This window comes from Falco punctatus (genome assembly GCF_963210335.1).
Source record: "Falco punctatus genome assembly, chromosome: 6".
In the NCBI taxonomy this organism is placed as follows: Eukaryota; Metazoa; Chordata; class Aves; order Falconiformes; family Falconidae; genus Falco; species Falco punctatus.
In genome coordinates this window covers 56,053,725-56,072,738 of record NC_137585.1, presented here as the reverse complement: position 1 = coordinate 56,072,738, position 19,014 = coordinate 56,053,725, and the positions used below count along the sequence as shown (strand labels likewise).

The 19,014-nt window shown below is 40.5% G+C and overlaps 1 protein-coding gene across 19 annotated transcripts in view; it reads left to right on the top strand.

Moving 5' to 3' along the window:
• GRIP1 (glutamate receptor interacting protein 1) overlaps positions 1-19,014 on the top strand; it is a 330,428-nt gene that overhangs the window by 265,668 nt on the left and 45,746 nt on the right. For all 19 annotated transcript variants that reach the window (XM_080390724.1, XM_080390732.1, XM_080390731.1 and 16 more), the window contains 2 exons: positions 14,983-15,130; positions 16,717-16,886. In XM_080390724.1, the coding sequence (XP_080246850.1) occupies positions 14,983-15,130; positions 16,717-16,886 (318 nt within the window). The remainder of the gene's footprint in view (positions 1-14,982; positions 15,131-16,716; positions 16,887-19,014) is intronic.

The window sequence follows — 19,014 nt, the reverse complement described above, 5'->3', positions numbered from 1 at the left end:
CCATGTAATTCAATGCAAGAGAGACTGTAGTCAGAAAAAATCCAATTAAAAAAATTCAGCCTTGTATTTGGTTTAGTGGCATTGCAGTCATTGAAGAGACTAATGAATATGGGATAGATTCAATTTTCTTTATATTAGAGAGCTTGTGCTGTAACCCCAGAAGCTGTATCTAGAAGGGCCCACCTCTAAGGCCGTAACAGCAGAAGCAAAGGCTCCATTCCTGCCTCTGTTCCAGGAAGAGGAAAACACTAAATGTCTCCCAAGACTTCCCCTGTGTTTAAAAAGTCAAGCACCGAACTACCCCATCCTCTTGCCTTTTTTTTGTTGGTGTGACACACACAGACTGTGCCTGACAGGTTAGTCCAAGGGGAGAAAACCCAAGAATCCCTCAGGTCATTTGCTGGAGCACCTGTGCTGGGCATAAACTAAGAGGTTAAATTGGAATGCATTAGGGCAGATTTTCATCCCTTTACACTGAATTTCGTAGTTCATTCATCATTTTACAGAACATTTATGCTGAAAAAGGATGGATTTTAAAATATGAATTGTTTAAGATGTTTTGCCTAAATATGAACTGTCTCAGTTAATGGTGTTCTAGCACAAAACCGGTGTGAATGAGATCTGAAGCAGATCCTGTGAGATTGCACCATGTAGTATTCAGCACATGGGAGATGTTTGCAGCTCAGAAAAGACAGTTGTAAGACCTGTGAGCTGGAAGTGTAGGTAGGGGAAAAAAATCAACATCTAAGCTGAATGAGTCATCATAGTTACTCGAAAATAATTGCACCAATGCCAATCTTATGATTTTGTACACAGAATTATACTTCCAATGGTGTTGCTTAGCTATATGATGAGTGAAATGTTGCGTTCTCTGTGCATTTCCTATTCAAACCACATTTCCCTACAGTAATTTTAAACATCCATTATAACCTGTCTTTGCATCTTTTTCCTAAATGCGTGGTTACCATGCTTTGTTCATTTAAAGGGATCATGTTGCATGTAGCTTGTGAACTAAGTATTTATCAGAGTGGTTTGGGGAAACAGAATTGCTCTGTGTATGTTATTGTATGTTCAGCTAAAAAAATCACTGGATTTTCCTTTTTTTAATCAATTCATTGGTGACTCACACTAGTGGTGTTTGACGTTCTGTCAGTCTCATGATTTTCATTTGTAAGGAAACTGGCCAGAATATTGACAGCTATTGTTTATTGGTCATGTTGCTATTTCAGGGTAGATGCTGGAGGACCTTAACAAAATGATGTTTCTGTGATAACTGAACATGCCAAAGGCAAGCACCTACTGCAGGTTTCATTTAAATCTTACCTGTTTTCTTCTTGGAAGAGGAGAAGAGTGTGGCAGTGATTTTATGGAGAGTACTTACCTAGGCCGTTCACTAGTTTCATCTTTAATTGCAATTCTCACGCTAGCAGAGAAGTCATGGCTCACTGCAGCCAAAAAAAAAGAGTGATGAGCTCTCCTGACGAGATGAGTAATGAAGGGTATGACACCTTCCCAAGGTTACAGGTGAAGCTGTGGCAAGCTGAGGTTTCTTCCTTCCTCTTTGTGCCTCCAGACATTTCTTCACTGGCTGACAAAATCACATTTTTACATGCAGAAACCCACACAGTATAAAAGCCCTCATTCTTGGAAGCACATCAAGTCTTGTGGTGACCCAGACCCTCAGGTTACCGGCATGAAATTTAGAGTAGGGTTTTGACAATAGATGAAATTGGCTGTAGGGCATCAGAGGCAACAAGGCTCTGGGGAGAAAAGAAAGAGGCAATAGGGGAACAGAGATGGGGATGCTAATGAGAAGGAAAGGTCTTTCTAGGGTAAGGTTTCCTACTGTATTACACACAAGCATCTATAACCTGTATTGCCTCTGAATTACAGGGTTAGTTTCACTTTTTTCTGGCAGATACTCCAAAGGTTAGATACATGAAAAGATGGTAATATGTACACCTTAAGGCAGAGCTTTGGGACTTGTTTTATGTTACTTATAAAGTCCCTCAACGCCTTCTTTAAAAACTCCTAGTTGAGTTTTTCTTTATCCTTTGTTTTATATCCAAAAGCTGTTGCTGCTTCAGGTCATCTTGCCTGAGTTCTTAATTGAAATCTAAAGGCTTCAAGCAGCTTAAATTAAAAAAGAAAAAAAAATCCTGGACTGCAGACACAATGAGCCTGTGGTTTCTCCTCTGTCATGAATGTGATTTTGGCACAACATCCCGCATAGCTGCAAAGAAAATCTAAGCCAAACTTTCCCTGCAATTCCTCCTGCCATTTTTTTGCTCAGGGAGACCACCAGCAACTTGCATTTAGCTGTTGTTATTCACATTTAACATCCTCATTTTAAAATAAACACTTAGTTCGGGTATTAAATACCCAGGAATTGCATTTTTAGCTAAATGTGTAGTTTTATCTTGATTGTTGAATATGCTCTGCTGGGTGATCCTCTCCACGGGCTTTAGTAGTTTTTGCATGCACAGGAAGCTGCATCTAATCCCTGGCCACGGCAGTGCTGCAGTGTGCTGTCATCTGAAGTGTTTAGGATGAGAACAAGAACTATTGATACTTATGTCAGATGCCTTTCATGAAGTTAACCGAGGCCTGGTCTGAGCCTTTTTGACTCAGTGGGAAGCTTCTCGTTGATTTCAGCTGGGATTTAAAATAGGAGCCAAAGGGAAAAATCTAGCTCTTGTCATATGTTTGAAGAGCTTTGCTCATAGGGAAATAAACAGCAGAGCTGTGCTTCCTTGGCCCCCTCCTCAGCTCTCACCGAATGGACACCCAGTTTATACCAAGTTAAATGTCTTCTGCCAGCATAGAAATTTTCTAGTTCAAGCAGTGCTTGTAGCACTAAATCAAGGTTTTACTTCATTGTCAGCATAAGAGCATCTGTTTTAGGGACTCTACAGCCAACTCAAGTCTGAAGTATAGAAAAGACCTGTATTACAAGGACCTAACTCCGATGCAAATCGTTTAAAAATAGTGGGTTTTACACTTTTTAATTGCACCCAGTTACCACCCAGTCCTCTCCTGCCTACCAATGAAAAGAGAACGTGCCAGGCCCATTTTCTCTTTGCCCCTTTGCTAAGATTTTTTCTGTTCTGGTACTTCAGCATTAGCATGGGAACAGGATGTACATGCGTGAAATTACCAGTTTTGTGATGAGTTTTACAGGTCGTCCTAGTCTGAAGCTAGATCACAGCAAAAGTCTCCACCTTCAAGCATGCTAGAGAAACTCTTAGATAAACAGCCACCATGCATTTCATTTACTTTTTGACTTTCATGTAAGAGCCCAGATTTCAAATCTTAGCTTTTGATGTTATTAATCACGACAAGGCATTGGTGCTGCTGGTCTGTCTCTGTGCTTTTTGCCATTCTTTAGTGGGATATGGAATGTGGGAGAAGTATCAGCTGCTATGTTTAAACTAGGAAACAGCTACAAAGGAAAAGCAAAGAAGAAATGCTGTATCCTTTCTGTCCTTCTTTATGATCCCCCTTGCAGAAGGAATGGCTTTTGTGAGACTTCTGTAACCTGGTTCACAGTTAAACCCATGATTTTAAGAACAGTGAAAACTTAAGCAGTTTATGCTGAGATTTTTGTTGTGGCCCTCTTCCACTTTTCCCCAGGTAATTGCCTAAGTCTGTGGTTTTATTTTTATTTTTTTTAAAAGCATTTTCAGGCAAAATTGTTCTGCCATTTCCAGGAATGAGATTAGAGAAAGTTGTTTTGCCTATGGATGACAAGGTTGGAGAAACTACTCGTTGTGAAGATGTGTCTTCTTGAAGCGCTGGAACACGGACATGCATTCAGTAGGTACTGGCTGAGGGAGAGAAAGCCCTTTTCAGGAAAGTCTTTTTTCTGCTTATCGTGGTGAAAATTCACCCAGACTTAGCTGCATTTGGAAGTTCTTAGAAAGGATACAGTTCAGCGTGCTCAGGGGAGAAGGCATTTTGTGATGACTTTTCCCAAGGATTTTGTGTATATTGGAGGAAAGTTTTTTCTTGACTTTGCAAAGTTCCTTTCAGTTCAGCTCTTCAGGGATGGGAAACACAATAATTAAAGATGTCCATGTAGACTTACGCAGATGTCTTGGACCGTATGTGTTAGGGTAAGGATTTTAATTTGAATGATTACATATGTTTTTCCTTCATCAGTCACCTGCTGCATAGTACTAAGTGATCTAAAAAACAGTCACTGGGAGAAATGTTCTAAAGAATAGCTCAGCTCATCTCGATGTAGGTGCCTAAACTAGGGCAGGTGAAAAACACTTTTTTCAATGTCAGTTTTCTCCCTTTGTAGAGGGAGTTTAGGTCTCTAGCTCAGTGTAGCTACCTCAGGTCTGCTCTGCAGATGCCTGCATTTTGCTACAGTGAATCCCAGTGTAGGTGTCTCATATCATCCTCTCTGGGCTAATGGTTGCTTTCGACCTTCATTTCTTTGATCCTCATTTATTAAGCTATACAGTGGGGAGAACACCATGGTTTTGCTCTAAAGGGTGGTTATAAGATAAAATCATGAATAAATGTGTGTTGCAATGAATATTCAGAGGCTGCACCATACAGTAGCTCTCCCCCCACCACATATGCTCAGAGAAGGCTGAGAACATTGTTTAGTAATTAAGGCATGAGCATGGAAAAAAAGGGAAAAATGTTGCTGCTCATTAAATAGTCACTGTCTACCTTCTGCAGGAGGTTCTTGAAGAAGGCAGAATATGTGGTTATTTAATTAAAAAAGGGAGGTAAAAATAAGTTCATCCAGGCAATATTCATTCTGGGGTTCATTAAGTTTGAAGTGCTTTGTGACCATAATATTTTCCTTTTAATGTCATTCTGCTTGTAAACAGACACTTCTGAGCTTGTTTTTTATGTGCATGTATTTTTATAATGATTTATATTGATGTTCTGCTGATTTTAATCAACTCCTCATTTCAGTTTTTACAATCTGCATAACCAGTGTCTTTCTGTTAGGGTCAGCTCAGCAGTGTTGAACGGAATAGCTGCCTTCTGAGCACTGTGACCTATAATTTTTCAAAGCATTTACAGCTTAGGTAAAGTTGAGGGGGTTTTCACTGGTCAAAAAGAAAAAGAAACATACCTGAAAAAGGCTTGTCACAGTTTCTCCTTTACACAAATTGAGTAATTACAAAGTTAAAAATCTGTGTACCTTATGAGCACTGGAACATTGTCCAAAAGAAGTCATCAGACAGGGACATGAGAGGACCTGGAGTCCCTCCGAGCCTGGCAGCAGGAGCTGCTCTGGCAGGAGGAAGATGGCTTGTCCTGCAGCAGAGGAGGGAGCTGCACAGGAACCTTGCCAAGGGTGACCCTGGCAGCAAGCTGGCAGGCTGCCTGCTGGTGAGGCAGATGGAATAGTGTCCTGCTCGTTGCTGGGATTCCATCAGTTGTGAGGTGCTTGGGTTTCTAGAGGGTATTGCTTGGTCGGGATTTTGGGAGAAGATATGTGGGGAATTGTTTTTGCTGGAAATGTACACTGCAGGGAACAGGGGATATAGAAAATTTCTTTTACTTTAAATGTTTGAATACTCCCAGTAGTACTGTTTCTTTATTGCTTGGAAAAAGCACTGGGAAGGGAAAAGCTGGAAATGTATAGGCAACAGATAAGCAATCTTGCATTATTTTTGCAATGTGGGATCAAAGAGCTTATGTTCAGAACCGTGGCTTCTGTGTTGGATTTCAGGGCAATTTACCTAAATTACTTTCTTTTTTTAAAATGTTTTTGCTGAACTGCGGCTCAGGCAGTACCAAAGCAGAGAGAGGACAGTTAATAAACTTGTTTCCTTACTCATTCTACCAAAGCTTTATTTCATGAGTAGTTGGCATTGAATGGCAAAATATCCTGTACAGCCCTTGAGAGCTGCGAAACTGTCACTCTGCTCCTTGGTGCGTAAATATCAAGGTCAGATCTCAGCGTTGACCTTCTGCATGGTAGCATTTTATATTGTGGCTGTGCCAATGCAGCAACACAGCTGTGCTAGAGCACAGATTATTGAAGAGAGACCAAAGTTTTTTTGGGAAAAAAGTGGTGCTGATAGTACAAACTTGTAGCATCAGAATTCTTATTATCAGTTGTGGACAACAATGTAGAGTTTACTTTAATTTTTCTTTTCTTCTGGTTTATATTCATCTAATAGGCTTTGCAGAGGAGTGTTTTAGACTGGTCTGAAACTTGCCTGTTAACAAAACCAAGTCTGTTGATTTCAGTGTTAGCAGAAGCACACCCAAAGTCAGCTTTCCAAGGCAGAGACTGTACTTAGCTTGTGTGCCGAGGCCACCAGTGCATGCAAATGAGTAATCATGAATGTAGGCGACAGTACGGCTCAGCACAGAGCAAGGTCTAGTCATGTACCTCAAGTATTCCAGGCAGCCCAGCCACATGGGAATGGGGCTGCACTTGGGTCAGCCACCATGGCGAGAAGCAGACGTGGCTGTCACAGGCCTGGCACCTCGCTCGTGTGGCTCTGCTGCTTCCAGGGCTTCAGCTCCCACCAGTGGGGCAGAGAGACAGGGACGGCTCAGGTGCCTCACTACCACAGCATTGACATGTCCTTATTTGCCTTAACTGTTTCGCATGCATGTTAGCTCTCTTACCAAGATGTCCAGAGCGCACCCTTGCTCTGAAGCTTGTGGGATTACCCGAGATACCATTATCCTGGTAGAGCCCTGGGCAAATGGGAACCGTCGGCTCGACACAGTGTTTGAGTGTCCACAGTGTTTGTTCCCATCGGTCACGTGTTGGCAGTGAAGGGCTTTGTGCTCTGTAGGCTTCTGACAACAATCCAGTCCCACTCTAATTATTACTGTTCCTGTTAGATGGAAACTCAGGGTCATTATGACAAATAGACATAATTTATGGATACTGCAGCACTTTATATTATCTCTAGTAGCGTGTACTTAGAGGCATAGTTTTGAGGCTGGCAGATGTAAAATTTGACACACCAGCTGCATCTTAGTTTGCAGGCAGAGATGCAGATTGTGTTGTCCTTATTTGTTCTATTTGGTGTGAATAGTCAGGTACAAAATTTGCAAGGGCTGGAGTGTTTTGAAGAAATCATAGTTCTTGTGTATTTTATTTCCTGACCTACTTGCAAGAAAAAATAAGAGTGAGAAGTTCTTTTGTACCTATGTATCTAACAGGTTGCCCAGAGAAGCTGTGGGTGTCCCATCGTTGGAAGCATTCAAGGCCAGGCTGGATGGGGCTGTGAGCAGCCTGGTCTAGTGGAAGGCGGCCCTGCCCATGGCAGGGGAGTTGGAATTAGGTGATCTTTAAGGTCCCTTCCAACCCAAACCCTTCTGTGATTCAATGGTTCTGTGATTTTTGTCTATGCTTTCTGCAATAGAGAAAATAGTGTTTTGTATTGCAGGATCTCAGCAGGGTACTTTACAAATCACTACCACCATTTTGGGGGTCTTTGTTATTTTGGGAGAATACTTTAAAAAGTAATTATTTATGAGTTCCATTCCTGGAATGAAATGCAGGCAGAATTCCATCACTGCTGACTTCTGCAAACGATTCACAATCAAGCTAATACTATATAGTCTGTCCAGGGTGGTTTTCAGGACCCATCCTTCAACAGAAAGGTGATGTTTGAGGCCCAGGTTGCCAAATTAACCATAAAAGGTGTATGTATAGGCTCCCAAGTTTTGATACCATGCGCTGCCATAGGGGATGGAGATGTGAGTTTTCAGTAGTTCTTTAAGTGTGATCTGAATTTTCTATGTAGTATTCATTTTCAAGGTAACAAAGGAAAGAAATCGTAGAGCCCGGGCTTATTTAAAATGCATTCAGACTAGCCTCAGAGGCAGATCCAGGATCTTCTGTACAGGCTCCATCCGCAATGTCCCTCTCTGTTGTAAATTCAATAATAGATAAATTGGGTTTTAGATTAACAGGGCACATGAAAAGGAAGATACAGATAAATTAAGAGAATGGGATTTAATACAGCCCTTGAGCAAAGGGACCTACTAAAAATGAAAGATCTCTGAGCATGAAACAGTTAGTAGGAGGAAGGAGCATCCCAAGAATTGGGAAAGTCTTTTAGGCAAAAGGAGTTTACACAGGCTTTTGTGGTCTGAACGTGAGAGAAAGTCTGAGGAAGTCCCAAGTGGATTTTGAGTACATCCCCATGCACACCAGTGTGAGCACTCTGAAGGCAGGGATGGTTCTTCAACTGGTTAGCAGGCATTTCTTAGCTGAGAAAGGTGATGGGGCTAAGGTTGCGAAGTTTGAAATTAGGTAAAGGCAGCTCCTAAGCTTTTTTTTTTAAGAACTTGGCTGAATTAAACACATGTACGTGAACTGCAGGAATTAGGAAAGAAGAGGAAAGTGGAAAGACTGTGCGAGTCAGCTGATAAGAATGAAAGTGCTTGTGTACGGGGGAGGAGATAGGTGGCACATTCGTTTAGGGAATAATGTCTCTGTTTTCCATTCTGAGGTTGAGAGGTCTGTCTGATTTCACTATCACTCATTCTGGAGGCATCCTCTTGAAATTATTCCTATTTTTCATTTTTGAAATCTGACTGTTCCAGAGATGAGGTGTAAAATACCATTGGTGGCTTTTTGCCTGAGCAGCAGTTTTATGTTTTCCTGTGGACTCTGTGAGCTTTCTTTCAATTAAGTAGCCCAGCAGCTCCAGTGCCATGCTGTTACTGGCAATAAGGAAAAAGACACTATTTTATATATATATTTTTAGTACTGGTTTTGCCTCTAATTCTAGCTGAGACGGGTAAAATTAAAATGTCTGTCGCTCACTCTACAGCCTGCCTGAAACACACAGATGCTCCATAAACAAGGGCACACTAGGATCACACATATTTTATGGTAGGTTATAAGCTGGGCCTTGGAGACTGCCACTGACCCTTTGAACAAGAACAATATTTAATTTTTAAATAGTTGTTTTATTATTAAAGAAGCTACCACCCTTTCTCCCCAGATATTGCTTGCAATTTATAATGCCAGCTTACTCTGTTCCAAAATACATTTTTGGGTAAAGGCTCCTATGTCATTAAACTTATTAATATTTTTCACTCTCAGAGGAGAACTAGAAACACTGACAATGACTTTTAGCTTTTCAGAAATCATTATCAGATCTTGCTAGCTGACATTGATTCTAGTTTTCCTATAAGATCTGACATGAAAAAAGGTTATTCTGCTAAATGAAGCATGAATAAAGCCAGGGTGCAAACATTATGCAGTGTTAGTAGAACGGAATACCAAGGCCGGTACTGTGTGTCAGTGCCCTGTGTGTGGTTCACTTATGACCTTTACAGTCACAAAAGTATGAGGAATCAAATAATAATTACTCTGAATGAGTGATAATGGCACTACCCAGCTGTAGGGCATCTTGAATGTTGTTCCTGCACCCCCTTTACACTGCAGAAGTCTCATTCCTGCTTCTCTTCCTTGCTGCTGCTTTCCTTCTTGAAACCATTGACCCATGATCCCAATCTCAATTTCTTAATTAGATAATCTTAAAAAAAATGTAATTAATATTCCCTTCTTTGCAAAATGGAGATTAGGGATTTGTTGAGATCAAATTATATTTGGAGTATGAGGAAAGAGTATTATATAAATAAGCAGCCTTCCACCCCAAAAAATTTAGTATTTAAATAACCCATCAGTTGGCTCTGTGTGTGTATGCGTGACTTAGCTAATCATCTAGTTGGTGTTAAATGTGAGTGAAAGAAAATGCCCTCTGCAAAGGAAATTAAAAATGTTAGCAAGACAGCCTAAGGAATGTTTTAGGATGTGGCTGAAAAACAGTGCCAGAAGTGGATTTTTTTCATCTCTTGGTATCCATGATACCAAGGCATGCCAAACCTGAGTAAAGAAGAAAGGTGTTAGTGGAGAAGAAGGAGAAAGGTGGAGAAAAGCTTCCCTGCTCCCAGCAAATCATTCTCTTGCACAGTAGAGTAACTAGCCATGTCTGGTTTGGGCTTTTGCTTTGCTGGAGACTGTGGAAAAGGCAGGCAATTGGAGGAGACTGACCACCTATCGCTAGGGCAGTCTCAAGGAAACGAGAAGGAGAATAGCAGGGCCACAGGATGACAGAGTTTTATGATTCTCACTATCACAGATAGGAACATGATCTTGCCACCAGACTGTGAGGAGCTGGGACAACTTTAAGTGTATCAGTCTTACAGTGTTTTAATGCACGCAAAGAATGTTCCTTCTGGGTTGGTGTTCATTTAAAAAAGTGGTCCATATGAATACAGTAAGCAAACCACATGGAGGATGACAAGATTCATTAAGTGCAGTTGAGGATACTGTTTGACAGTAATGAATAGTCTATTGATTAATGAAGAAAAGTGGATGTGAATGCACACAGAATCCTTGAGTGCTTTTATGTTGCTCCACTGCCAGCAGCCAGCTGAGAAGTATAGTAGAGCATTTGGCAGTGATGGGGGGATTCAAACTGATTTCTTCAAACTGATGTGCTATAAACATTCCAACTTTTTGCTCTTAAACGAGAGGCTGTCAGAGATTTCAGATTTTTTTCCAGTTCTCAACAATCTTCTTTAACTTCACTGGAAATACACCTCTGTGATCCACCCAGCTACTGATCCAGTCTCTGAATATTGGTGCTGGAAACTTTGCTTTAGGATTAGAAGAGGTTTTTCCTTTTAGGAGAGTTATAGAAACATATCCAGGTGTCATATGACCAGAGCTTAAGTGACTTACTGCTCTGAAAATGTGATCTGGGTGTCCTATTGTTCTAATTAACATTTTGCTTTCTTGACTAGTCTGATCATGAGGCACACAGGTACTGGCTATAAAAATTAGGGTTACAGAAAAAAAGAAGGTAAAGAATCGGGTGTACTGACAAGAACTGAATGAACAAAAGAAAGCTTCTACCTGTCAGAGAGATTGCTCTACTTGCTATATGTGGGCTTCATACAAGATTTTGTATGAAGGGAAAAAAGAAAGATGTGGGGAGCAGGAGAGCGTGGTTTTTTGACCAATAAAAATTATTTCTGTGAAATACTGTCTTCTAGTTTGACAGGAGTCAGAACACGTATAGATATGTGAATACATTCCTACAAAAGCATTAAAACTTTGCATTGGGAGAACAGCAAGGTCTGAGGAACTATCCATGTATTTACTGATCTGAACAGGTACAGACTTGCCTTTTTTTTTCTCTTTTTTTTTTTTAATGCTTTTAGTCAGAGAATCACAATAACAGAGAAGGCTACAGGTGAAAAAATTATTAACCTGTGGACACCTAATAGGGAAGAAGCTTGGCGAGAGGAAAATTGGTGTAAGATAGTAAGGTATCCACTTGTTAGTCAATCACATCATTGCTAGAAGACTCAGCAATGTCCAGGCAAGATCAGCAGCAGTCTTGGTTCAACTGGCTCTTAAAGGTCAACATCTGTTTTGACATCCTTCCTTCTTGTTTGGCTCTTTTAAGCTGCTCAGACAAATGATTTCTACCTTGCATTGCCATGGCTTCCGAAAAAAATAAGAAAGCACCCAAAACCTTCCAGTTAGGTAACTGAGAAGCTGCAGAGCACAGATAATAGCAACAGAGCTCAGTGTTCCTACAGGAGCAAGCTCACGGTATAGTAGCACTTCCCAGCTTTAAGTACAAGAAGGCTTTGGGAGGAAAGCATCATAAACTAATAAAATTTGGTTTCCTGTGGATTTAGTTTCATTATCAATATGAAGCTATGACTGAAGCTTTTCCCTTTTTAGGGCATTTATAGGTTCTATTTCACATGTAGATCCTCTGCTGCCTAATACAAGCAGCTCGCTTTGTTGGCTTCCCCACTATGGGGATCCTAGAGGTTTCCTCTTTTCCAGCACCCACCAGTTGTTGAAGTGGATTTAACAAGCCATGAGGATCGGTAAGGTTTAGCAGATTTACATGCATTTACAAAGACAGAAACACACACATGTAATGAGAACACTTTATCAAGCTAAACAAATTATTTTTTTTTCAACTTTGAAAATTATTTCTGATTATCCTTTGAGTTGAGGGAGAGTGGTGACATTGCTTATTTTATCCAGAACTTTTTATATATTGTATAGTAAGTTTACACATCATAAAGGTATATTCAGAACAAACCCCCTTGTTGCTAGTGACTTAAGCTGTCAAATAAAAAAGGTGTGCTGCTATCTAGCTGAGAAAATGTATTAGCATGCGGAAAGCAATGCTGCTTCCTCTGGGAGGTTTTAATCAAGCCTCTTGTACTGATTGAGATGCAGTGCTCAGAAGTGAGAAAAATTATTAACAAAATCAAAAATCTAGAGCGTTTTTCATGGAAACATTCATCAGTATATCTTACGTAATTACGTAGCCAATAAATCAACATAGTGTGTAAGTGCTTCAGTCACGGTGTAAATATCTTAATGACTGAAACATCTTCACACATGAATAATTTATACCTGTATAATTCATTTTTCATATCCATGCTTTACTTCAACATGATAAACTAATCCTTCTCTGTCAGGGAATGTGTGCTTGATTATTGCTTTCTGATTTCTCTTCCCTGTGTTTATGTTCCACAGTTAGACACACTCCATTTCTTCTTTTCTGGTTCCTCTAATGTAGTTATCTTATTTATTCATCCTGTCTGCCTTGGTTTGCCTTCCCATTGCATTTGCACAGGCACGTGGGAAATAACACTAGGGCATAAGCTGATTGTGCATTTCTCAAGTAACTTGAGAAAGGAGCAGCATCCTGAAAGATTTATTCATTCTCAACAGATATTTGCATTTAGTTCCCTCTCCTCAAGGCAATCCTTACAGAAAGAACTAGCAATAGGCCAGTAACGAGTAGAGCTTTGCCATTTTCTGGATCGACGTGAGCTCAAACCTTTGTCACGGTACTGAAGATAAGCATTGCTTGAGTTGTCTTTCCCTGTGTTTGGAGAGCTGGTTTGTAGCTCTAGAAACCACTGGAATATTCCAGAAGAAAAGAATTGTTTCTCAGCACAGGAATGGGAATCAGGAATCCTTAAAGTCGGCTCCGCTGTGCGTGCTTATTTGGCTGCATGCAAGTACTGTGTGAACCCTGCCTTACTCAGACCCTTAACCAAAGCATCTAGGGCAGGCGTTAGGTTGCGATGACTTCCGCATTTAGTCACTAGAGGAAGACAGGTGGCTGCTGAGGGTGGTTCATCCAGCTTTAAAGCTATTTAGTGCCTGCAGCTCCAGCCAGGAATGCTACTGGGTGGGCTCTCTTCTTTTGGATCACAGTTTAAAGTTCGCTTCAGATTTGTGGAACAGCTTATTTTGGTAGTGCCTGTGGAAGTTCAGCCTTCAAAAAGTCAGTCCCAGCTGAATCACTCTGATTTATGTAAATTATGAAAATGATCTGAAAATGAATCACTCTGATTTAATGGGCACTTTTAAAAATAGTGTATCTCCCATTAAAACCCTCAGGTTTCTAACTAGAAAAAAGACAACAGGAATGTAAAAAATATTTCAGATTGTGGGGGAAAAAGGAGTTCTGTAATAATCAACTGATGCTTTACTGGTATTGTGTGTTATTCCATCCAAGCACCTTTCTTCACTCGATTTCTATATCCAGTCTACCTACATCACTCTCTAGGAAGAGCACTTTAGCTGAGTGTTAAGTTAATCAAGCTCTCATTCAATTTCTTGTATCATCATATATATATCATCATATGTTTAGTTTTGTACAATAAATACACTGTTTCAGTCTTTCTCTTTTGTGTCAGAATTACATTTTTGGACTGATATTCTAGATTTAGGACTGAATGGAATATCTTATATCTGTCTTCTCCTCCATACTTTGAAGCCCAGGTGCAGTTCTTCTACAGCTTCAATCTCAGGGACTTCTGAGAGACATCATAGTTGAATGTTTGCTTAGTATTCTTACAGCAGGCTCCAGTACACTGTGAATACAAACCTCTTATTTGCTAGCAGGACGTTTGGTAACTTTGCTCCAGCCTGAGTCTTTTTTTATTCATTTTTTCCTTATGATGATTGTAAGCACCTCCAAAGGCTTCTGATACCGTTTTCTTTGTCTCAGTCTTTTTATGTCCTTAAAGGACGTCTTTTCTTACTGTACCTTACTCCACTGAGATCAGTTGATCGATAGGTATCAGCTAGCAGGAGTTCTCAGGCAGTCTCCAGAATGTACTTCACCCTTATCACTGCCTGCTCTGTTTTGGCATTTAGGAAGCATTCTACTGTCTTTTTCCTTTGATCTGTCTAGCACTTGTCTCTCTTGGGCATAGTTCCTCACCACAGTTGTCAATCATGACTGTTGCTGCCTTTTGTTTTTCTGCTTTCTTTTTTCAGGGTTGGTCATCTACTGTCTGTGCCCTCTTGCAAGGCAGTACTTTATCCAGTGACAGGATATTACAAAAATCCTCTGAACTTCCTCACATGCAGTTTGCTTTAACTCTTACTATTTCTAGCTGTCAGGCCTCCTGCACTTTCACAATTTTCTCCTAAATCGTCCTTTGTTTTTGTGAGGGATTTCTCGTCAACTCTTTCTTTTCCTTCTTCGTTTGATTATTATAGCTGTTGTACACAGACGTTCCCCTTCTTTTCTGAAAATTAAGCTAGCATCCTCCTCTAACCTATTCACCTATTCATTTTTTTCAGATAACTTTCTAGGTTTTTCATTAATTCTGTTTCTTCAGCATGCATATTTTAAACTCCAGGTAATTTTTAACTTCAGTTGTTTGAGAAAGTGATTCACCGGCACATCCCGGTTCTGTAACCTGGTTCATCTCTGCTTCTGACACACTCAGAACCTTCCAGACATCCCAGATCCACAAATTTCATCTTGCTTTTATAATTTGCAATGTTAAGAGCTGATTCTTGACACCTAAACTGATGCTATTCCATAATTTCTTTAAGTGGCATGTTATCTGGTTAGAGAGACAGACTAGCTGTGGAGATTTTATGTGGGAATATACGAAAATTGCGTAAGTACCATATTGGTATAATACTGATCTTTTGTTGTCTAATTTTAACAGATTCAGTAGCAACAGCATCTGGGCCACTGCTAGTTGAAGTTGCCAAAACTCCTGGTGCTGCTCTTGGGGTTGCACTAACTACCTCGATGTGCTGCAACAAACAGGTCATTGTCATAGACAAAATCAAATCTGCGAGTATTGCAGACAGGTGAGTGTGACAGACAGCTGACACTGCAGGTCCATACATTTTATTTGTACTTTGGTTTGGATTTAACTTTTCCCTTTTTTAATAAAACTGACTGAACCAGATGCTTTCAAGGTTGCAGGTCTTCAAATTAGCACTTTGTCAGATTGTTATTCCATACTACTGAGTTTAAGACTTCCAGGACACCATTTACTTCCGCTCATTCATGTAGTATTCAATGGTGTAAGCCAGCCCCCATGTAATATGTGACTGTCTACTTGCACTGTGCAACACAGTTTAGAGGTCTGCTCTATTACATGCAATGCTGTGGCGGAGATTAAGATTTTAAAAAATAACAACACATTGGAATTCTTAAAGTAAGCCCACAATATGGAACAGCTGTTAAGGGAAGTAGATGCTGAGGCTTTGCAACCTTGAAGTGTTCTTTTAGAATATATCACTCATTCTTGTGGCACAGTGAAATGGAACTCCTTATTTCTGGATTTTTTTATTGGTGTTTTAGAATGCAGCTGAGGTATTAGGAAGACTGGCTTCTGTGTCTTGAAATTATTTTGCTGTAATTTTTCCACTTCATTTAAACCTTTAAACAAAACCATTTAAACCCTTAAAAAAAAAGTTAGGTATTTTTCCCCAGTGGTCTAAACCTCTGTAACAGAGCTGTGGAATCTTTTTTGGGGTGTGTGCGTGTGTGTGCGTGTGTATGTGTTTATACATATACAGTGTATTTCTATATACACATCTCTATCTTAAAATTCCTTAAATATTATGTTTCAGCAGCAAATTCCTCCTGCATGACCCCAGTCACCCTACCTTGTAACTCCTCTTTGACAACGGTGCTTTTGGTAGCACCCACTTGTAGCAGTGAGTCTACAGCTCCTCTGTGGGCTTTTCCCTACAGTAGAAACTTTGAGAGTGACGGCCATTGATCCAGGGGTGTTCTCCAGTTCAATGGTGCAGGATGCTTTAATTTTCTCCCTCTGTTTTCTCCCATTTCACAGGGGGTAACCAATTAAAGGAGCTGTCCACTTGACTGGTACGTCGGGATGCTGACTGCTGTGTTTGCATTTCTCAACTCATCCAGTAGCCAGTCTCTTGAGTGCAGCAAGATTTAGCAGATAGCCCCCTCCCCACCCCACTCCTCAAGTCACCATGCTAGCCCTGGTTTCATTATTTGTTTGACTACTGCATAATGTCATCATCATTTACAGCTTTTGTACTAATAAATGTTCAAACTATAACTCAAAAAATGATGAACTGGGTGCTTGTGTGAGGGATATGTGACCAAGTTATTTGAGTCTCCTTAAGCTCTTCTCATTTTATTCAGCTGCCATTCACACACATTTTTGTAGTCAGCTACCCCATTCCAGTTCTGTGAATGATGTCTTGGCATATACTGTATTAACTGAATTGTTTTTAAGGTTTGTACAAATAGATATAAAGTCTGACCAGTGACAATGCCTACAAAACACAAATCTCTCTCGAAAAAAAAGAACACGTTCATAGTTGTCATGACCAGTTTGAAGGCAGTAAAACTCATTCTCCAAGGAAGAGCATATCTGATCATACTGAGTTTTTCCCCTTTTATGTAGATGCGGTGCATTGCATGTAGGAGACCATATTCTGTCCATTGACGGCACCAGCATGGAGTACTGTACGCTGGCAGAAGCAACGCAGTTTTTGGCTAATGCAGCGGATAATGTCAAACTTGAGATTCTTCCTCACCACCAGACAAGGCTAGCACTGAAAGGCCCAGAGCATGGTAAGAGGATCTGTAGCACCAAATACCCCTTTCTTTTTCTGTCTTTTACTTTGCCTGCCCTTGCTGAATGGCCAAGAAAGCTATCGCGGCAGTTATGTCTGTAAATGTTGTTTCAGCTCCCCAGGCTGCGCTTCTGCAGTTTCTAAGAATCTCTGTGTTTTCTCGACCTTAATGTACCCTCCGAGATTCCTATGGATAGAGAGGGAAATGTTTTACTGAGAAATGGCTCTGCACACTTGTAGATGTACATAAAGACACCTGTTGACTCTACTGTTGCGGTCGTTGGGGAGGCAACTAGGTAAATTAAAGAGTAAATGAATCTCTAAATTGCTTCTTAAATTTAGAGCAGGGAGGGAGGACCACAGCCAACTTCTTTTCAGCATATTGGCTTGATTGTCTGTTTTGACCACTTAAGTAATAACACCTGTTCTCCCCTCAAATGCCTCAAAAAACACGCCGCTGCCACCACCCCAGTATTTTCACTTGTTGATGGCATTATTATTTATTGCATCTTCTTTTAAAGTACTTCTGAGATTGCTTCATGGGATCATTGTCAGTGCTTATGAAAAAGGTTTGTTTGGAAGCAATTCCCTAGATCCCAGCCCTTTTCCACCATATTTATTTCATACCAACATGCTTGAAGAAAATGGCTTTTCATTTTCAAATCAAGTATACATAAAATGTTTTAGTATTTGCAGATGAGAGCTGCCTGTCTTGTCTTCTGACTAATCCTGAGAAAGTGGCTTAATTCACAGCATTCATAAATTCAGTCTAAAATACTACACGTTGGTGGATACCAGAGGAGTAGCAAGGGTTATCAAATACACAGAGAATAGACACCTGTGTTGCAGCATGAACCAGTGGTACCATTTTCTGAGCCTGTGGTACTGTGCTTCTGCCTCCTTTAGACCAATACAAGATTTCTGAGGCCTAGAAATGTCTGTGATGGTAAGTGTTCTTGGACGTCTATCTAAGATCTAGCCTGTCCCTGGATAAGCAATGCTGTAGTCAGCTTGTCAGAGTGGCGAATATTGAAGTAGTGGCTGAGGAGACACTGATTTCTCCTAGACCAGGGTGAACAAAAAGTAACCCTTGTGGTACCATGGTCTTCCATCATTCAGCTGCACCTCCTTCCCCTTTCTGCTTCAGCCGGTTTGAGGGGTGAGGGAGCAGGGAGCTATACTGCAGAGGAAGAATGAGGTGGAGACCAAATTGTGCAATATATTTCCCTTCTTTTCAGTTATGACAGTGCATTGCAAACAGATCTTTCATTTTGCTGACGCAAAGATGTCACGCAATTTTGGGCTGGTTAGAGAAACTTTGAAGAGTGTTTCTTTTGGGAAGATGAGTACCAGGGCCAAAGATTTTAGTAGATGATTGTATTTTACTTTTTTAAGTAAAAATTGTAGATTACTTGAAGCAGTTGGTTTCTTAACCAACATTTAGAACAAATTGATGTTACTAATGTGCTAGTCAGCTTGACCCAGTTAGATGCTAAGAAAAAGCAATGCTCTTGCCATGCCAGAGTTAAGAACTGGCCGCTACAAAATTGTATCAAGGGGATCTGCAGAAACTACCTAAGAGCGTCGTTCGGGGAGAAATCTCCCTGAGGTGATAAAGTTGTTTTCTTAAGTAAGGCAGAATAACTAGGATGTTCGCAGTCCTTCCCAGCCCCTCGCCAGGTGGTGCCACTGCAATGTCATGACCAATGCGAGACGTAACGTGCTTTATGGAAGCAAGTACTCTCCTGGAAACAGCCTTTCATCAGGTGTGGTATGGCCTAGATGCTGTGGAGTTGGAAAAGCTCCCTTTATGTGTCTGGGATAAGCTGAGTCATTAGGGCTGTATCTGTTGAGCTCAGTTATTGGTCTTATGGGAACATGTTAGGAATTTAAAATGGGCAGGAAAGTCAGTATATAAAATAAATTGAAATTTTAGCCCTAAAATAAAATGGAGAGCACTATAAAAGATCAGCTTTCTTTTTCATGGTTTTTTTCCTTTATACCGTGCTGCTAACATTCATTTCTCTTGCTGGTCCATTAGTTTTATGTTTGCTGTACACAACCCCGAGTTGGAATAGCTCAAATTACCACTAAATTACTACAGTTGCACACAATGGGATTTATTT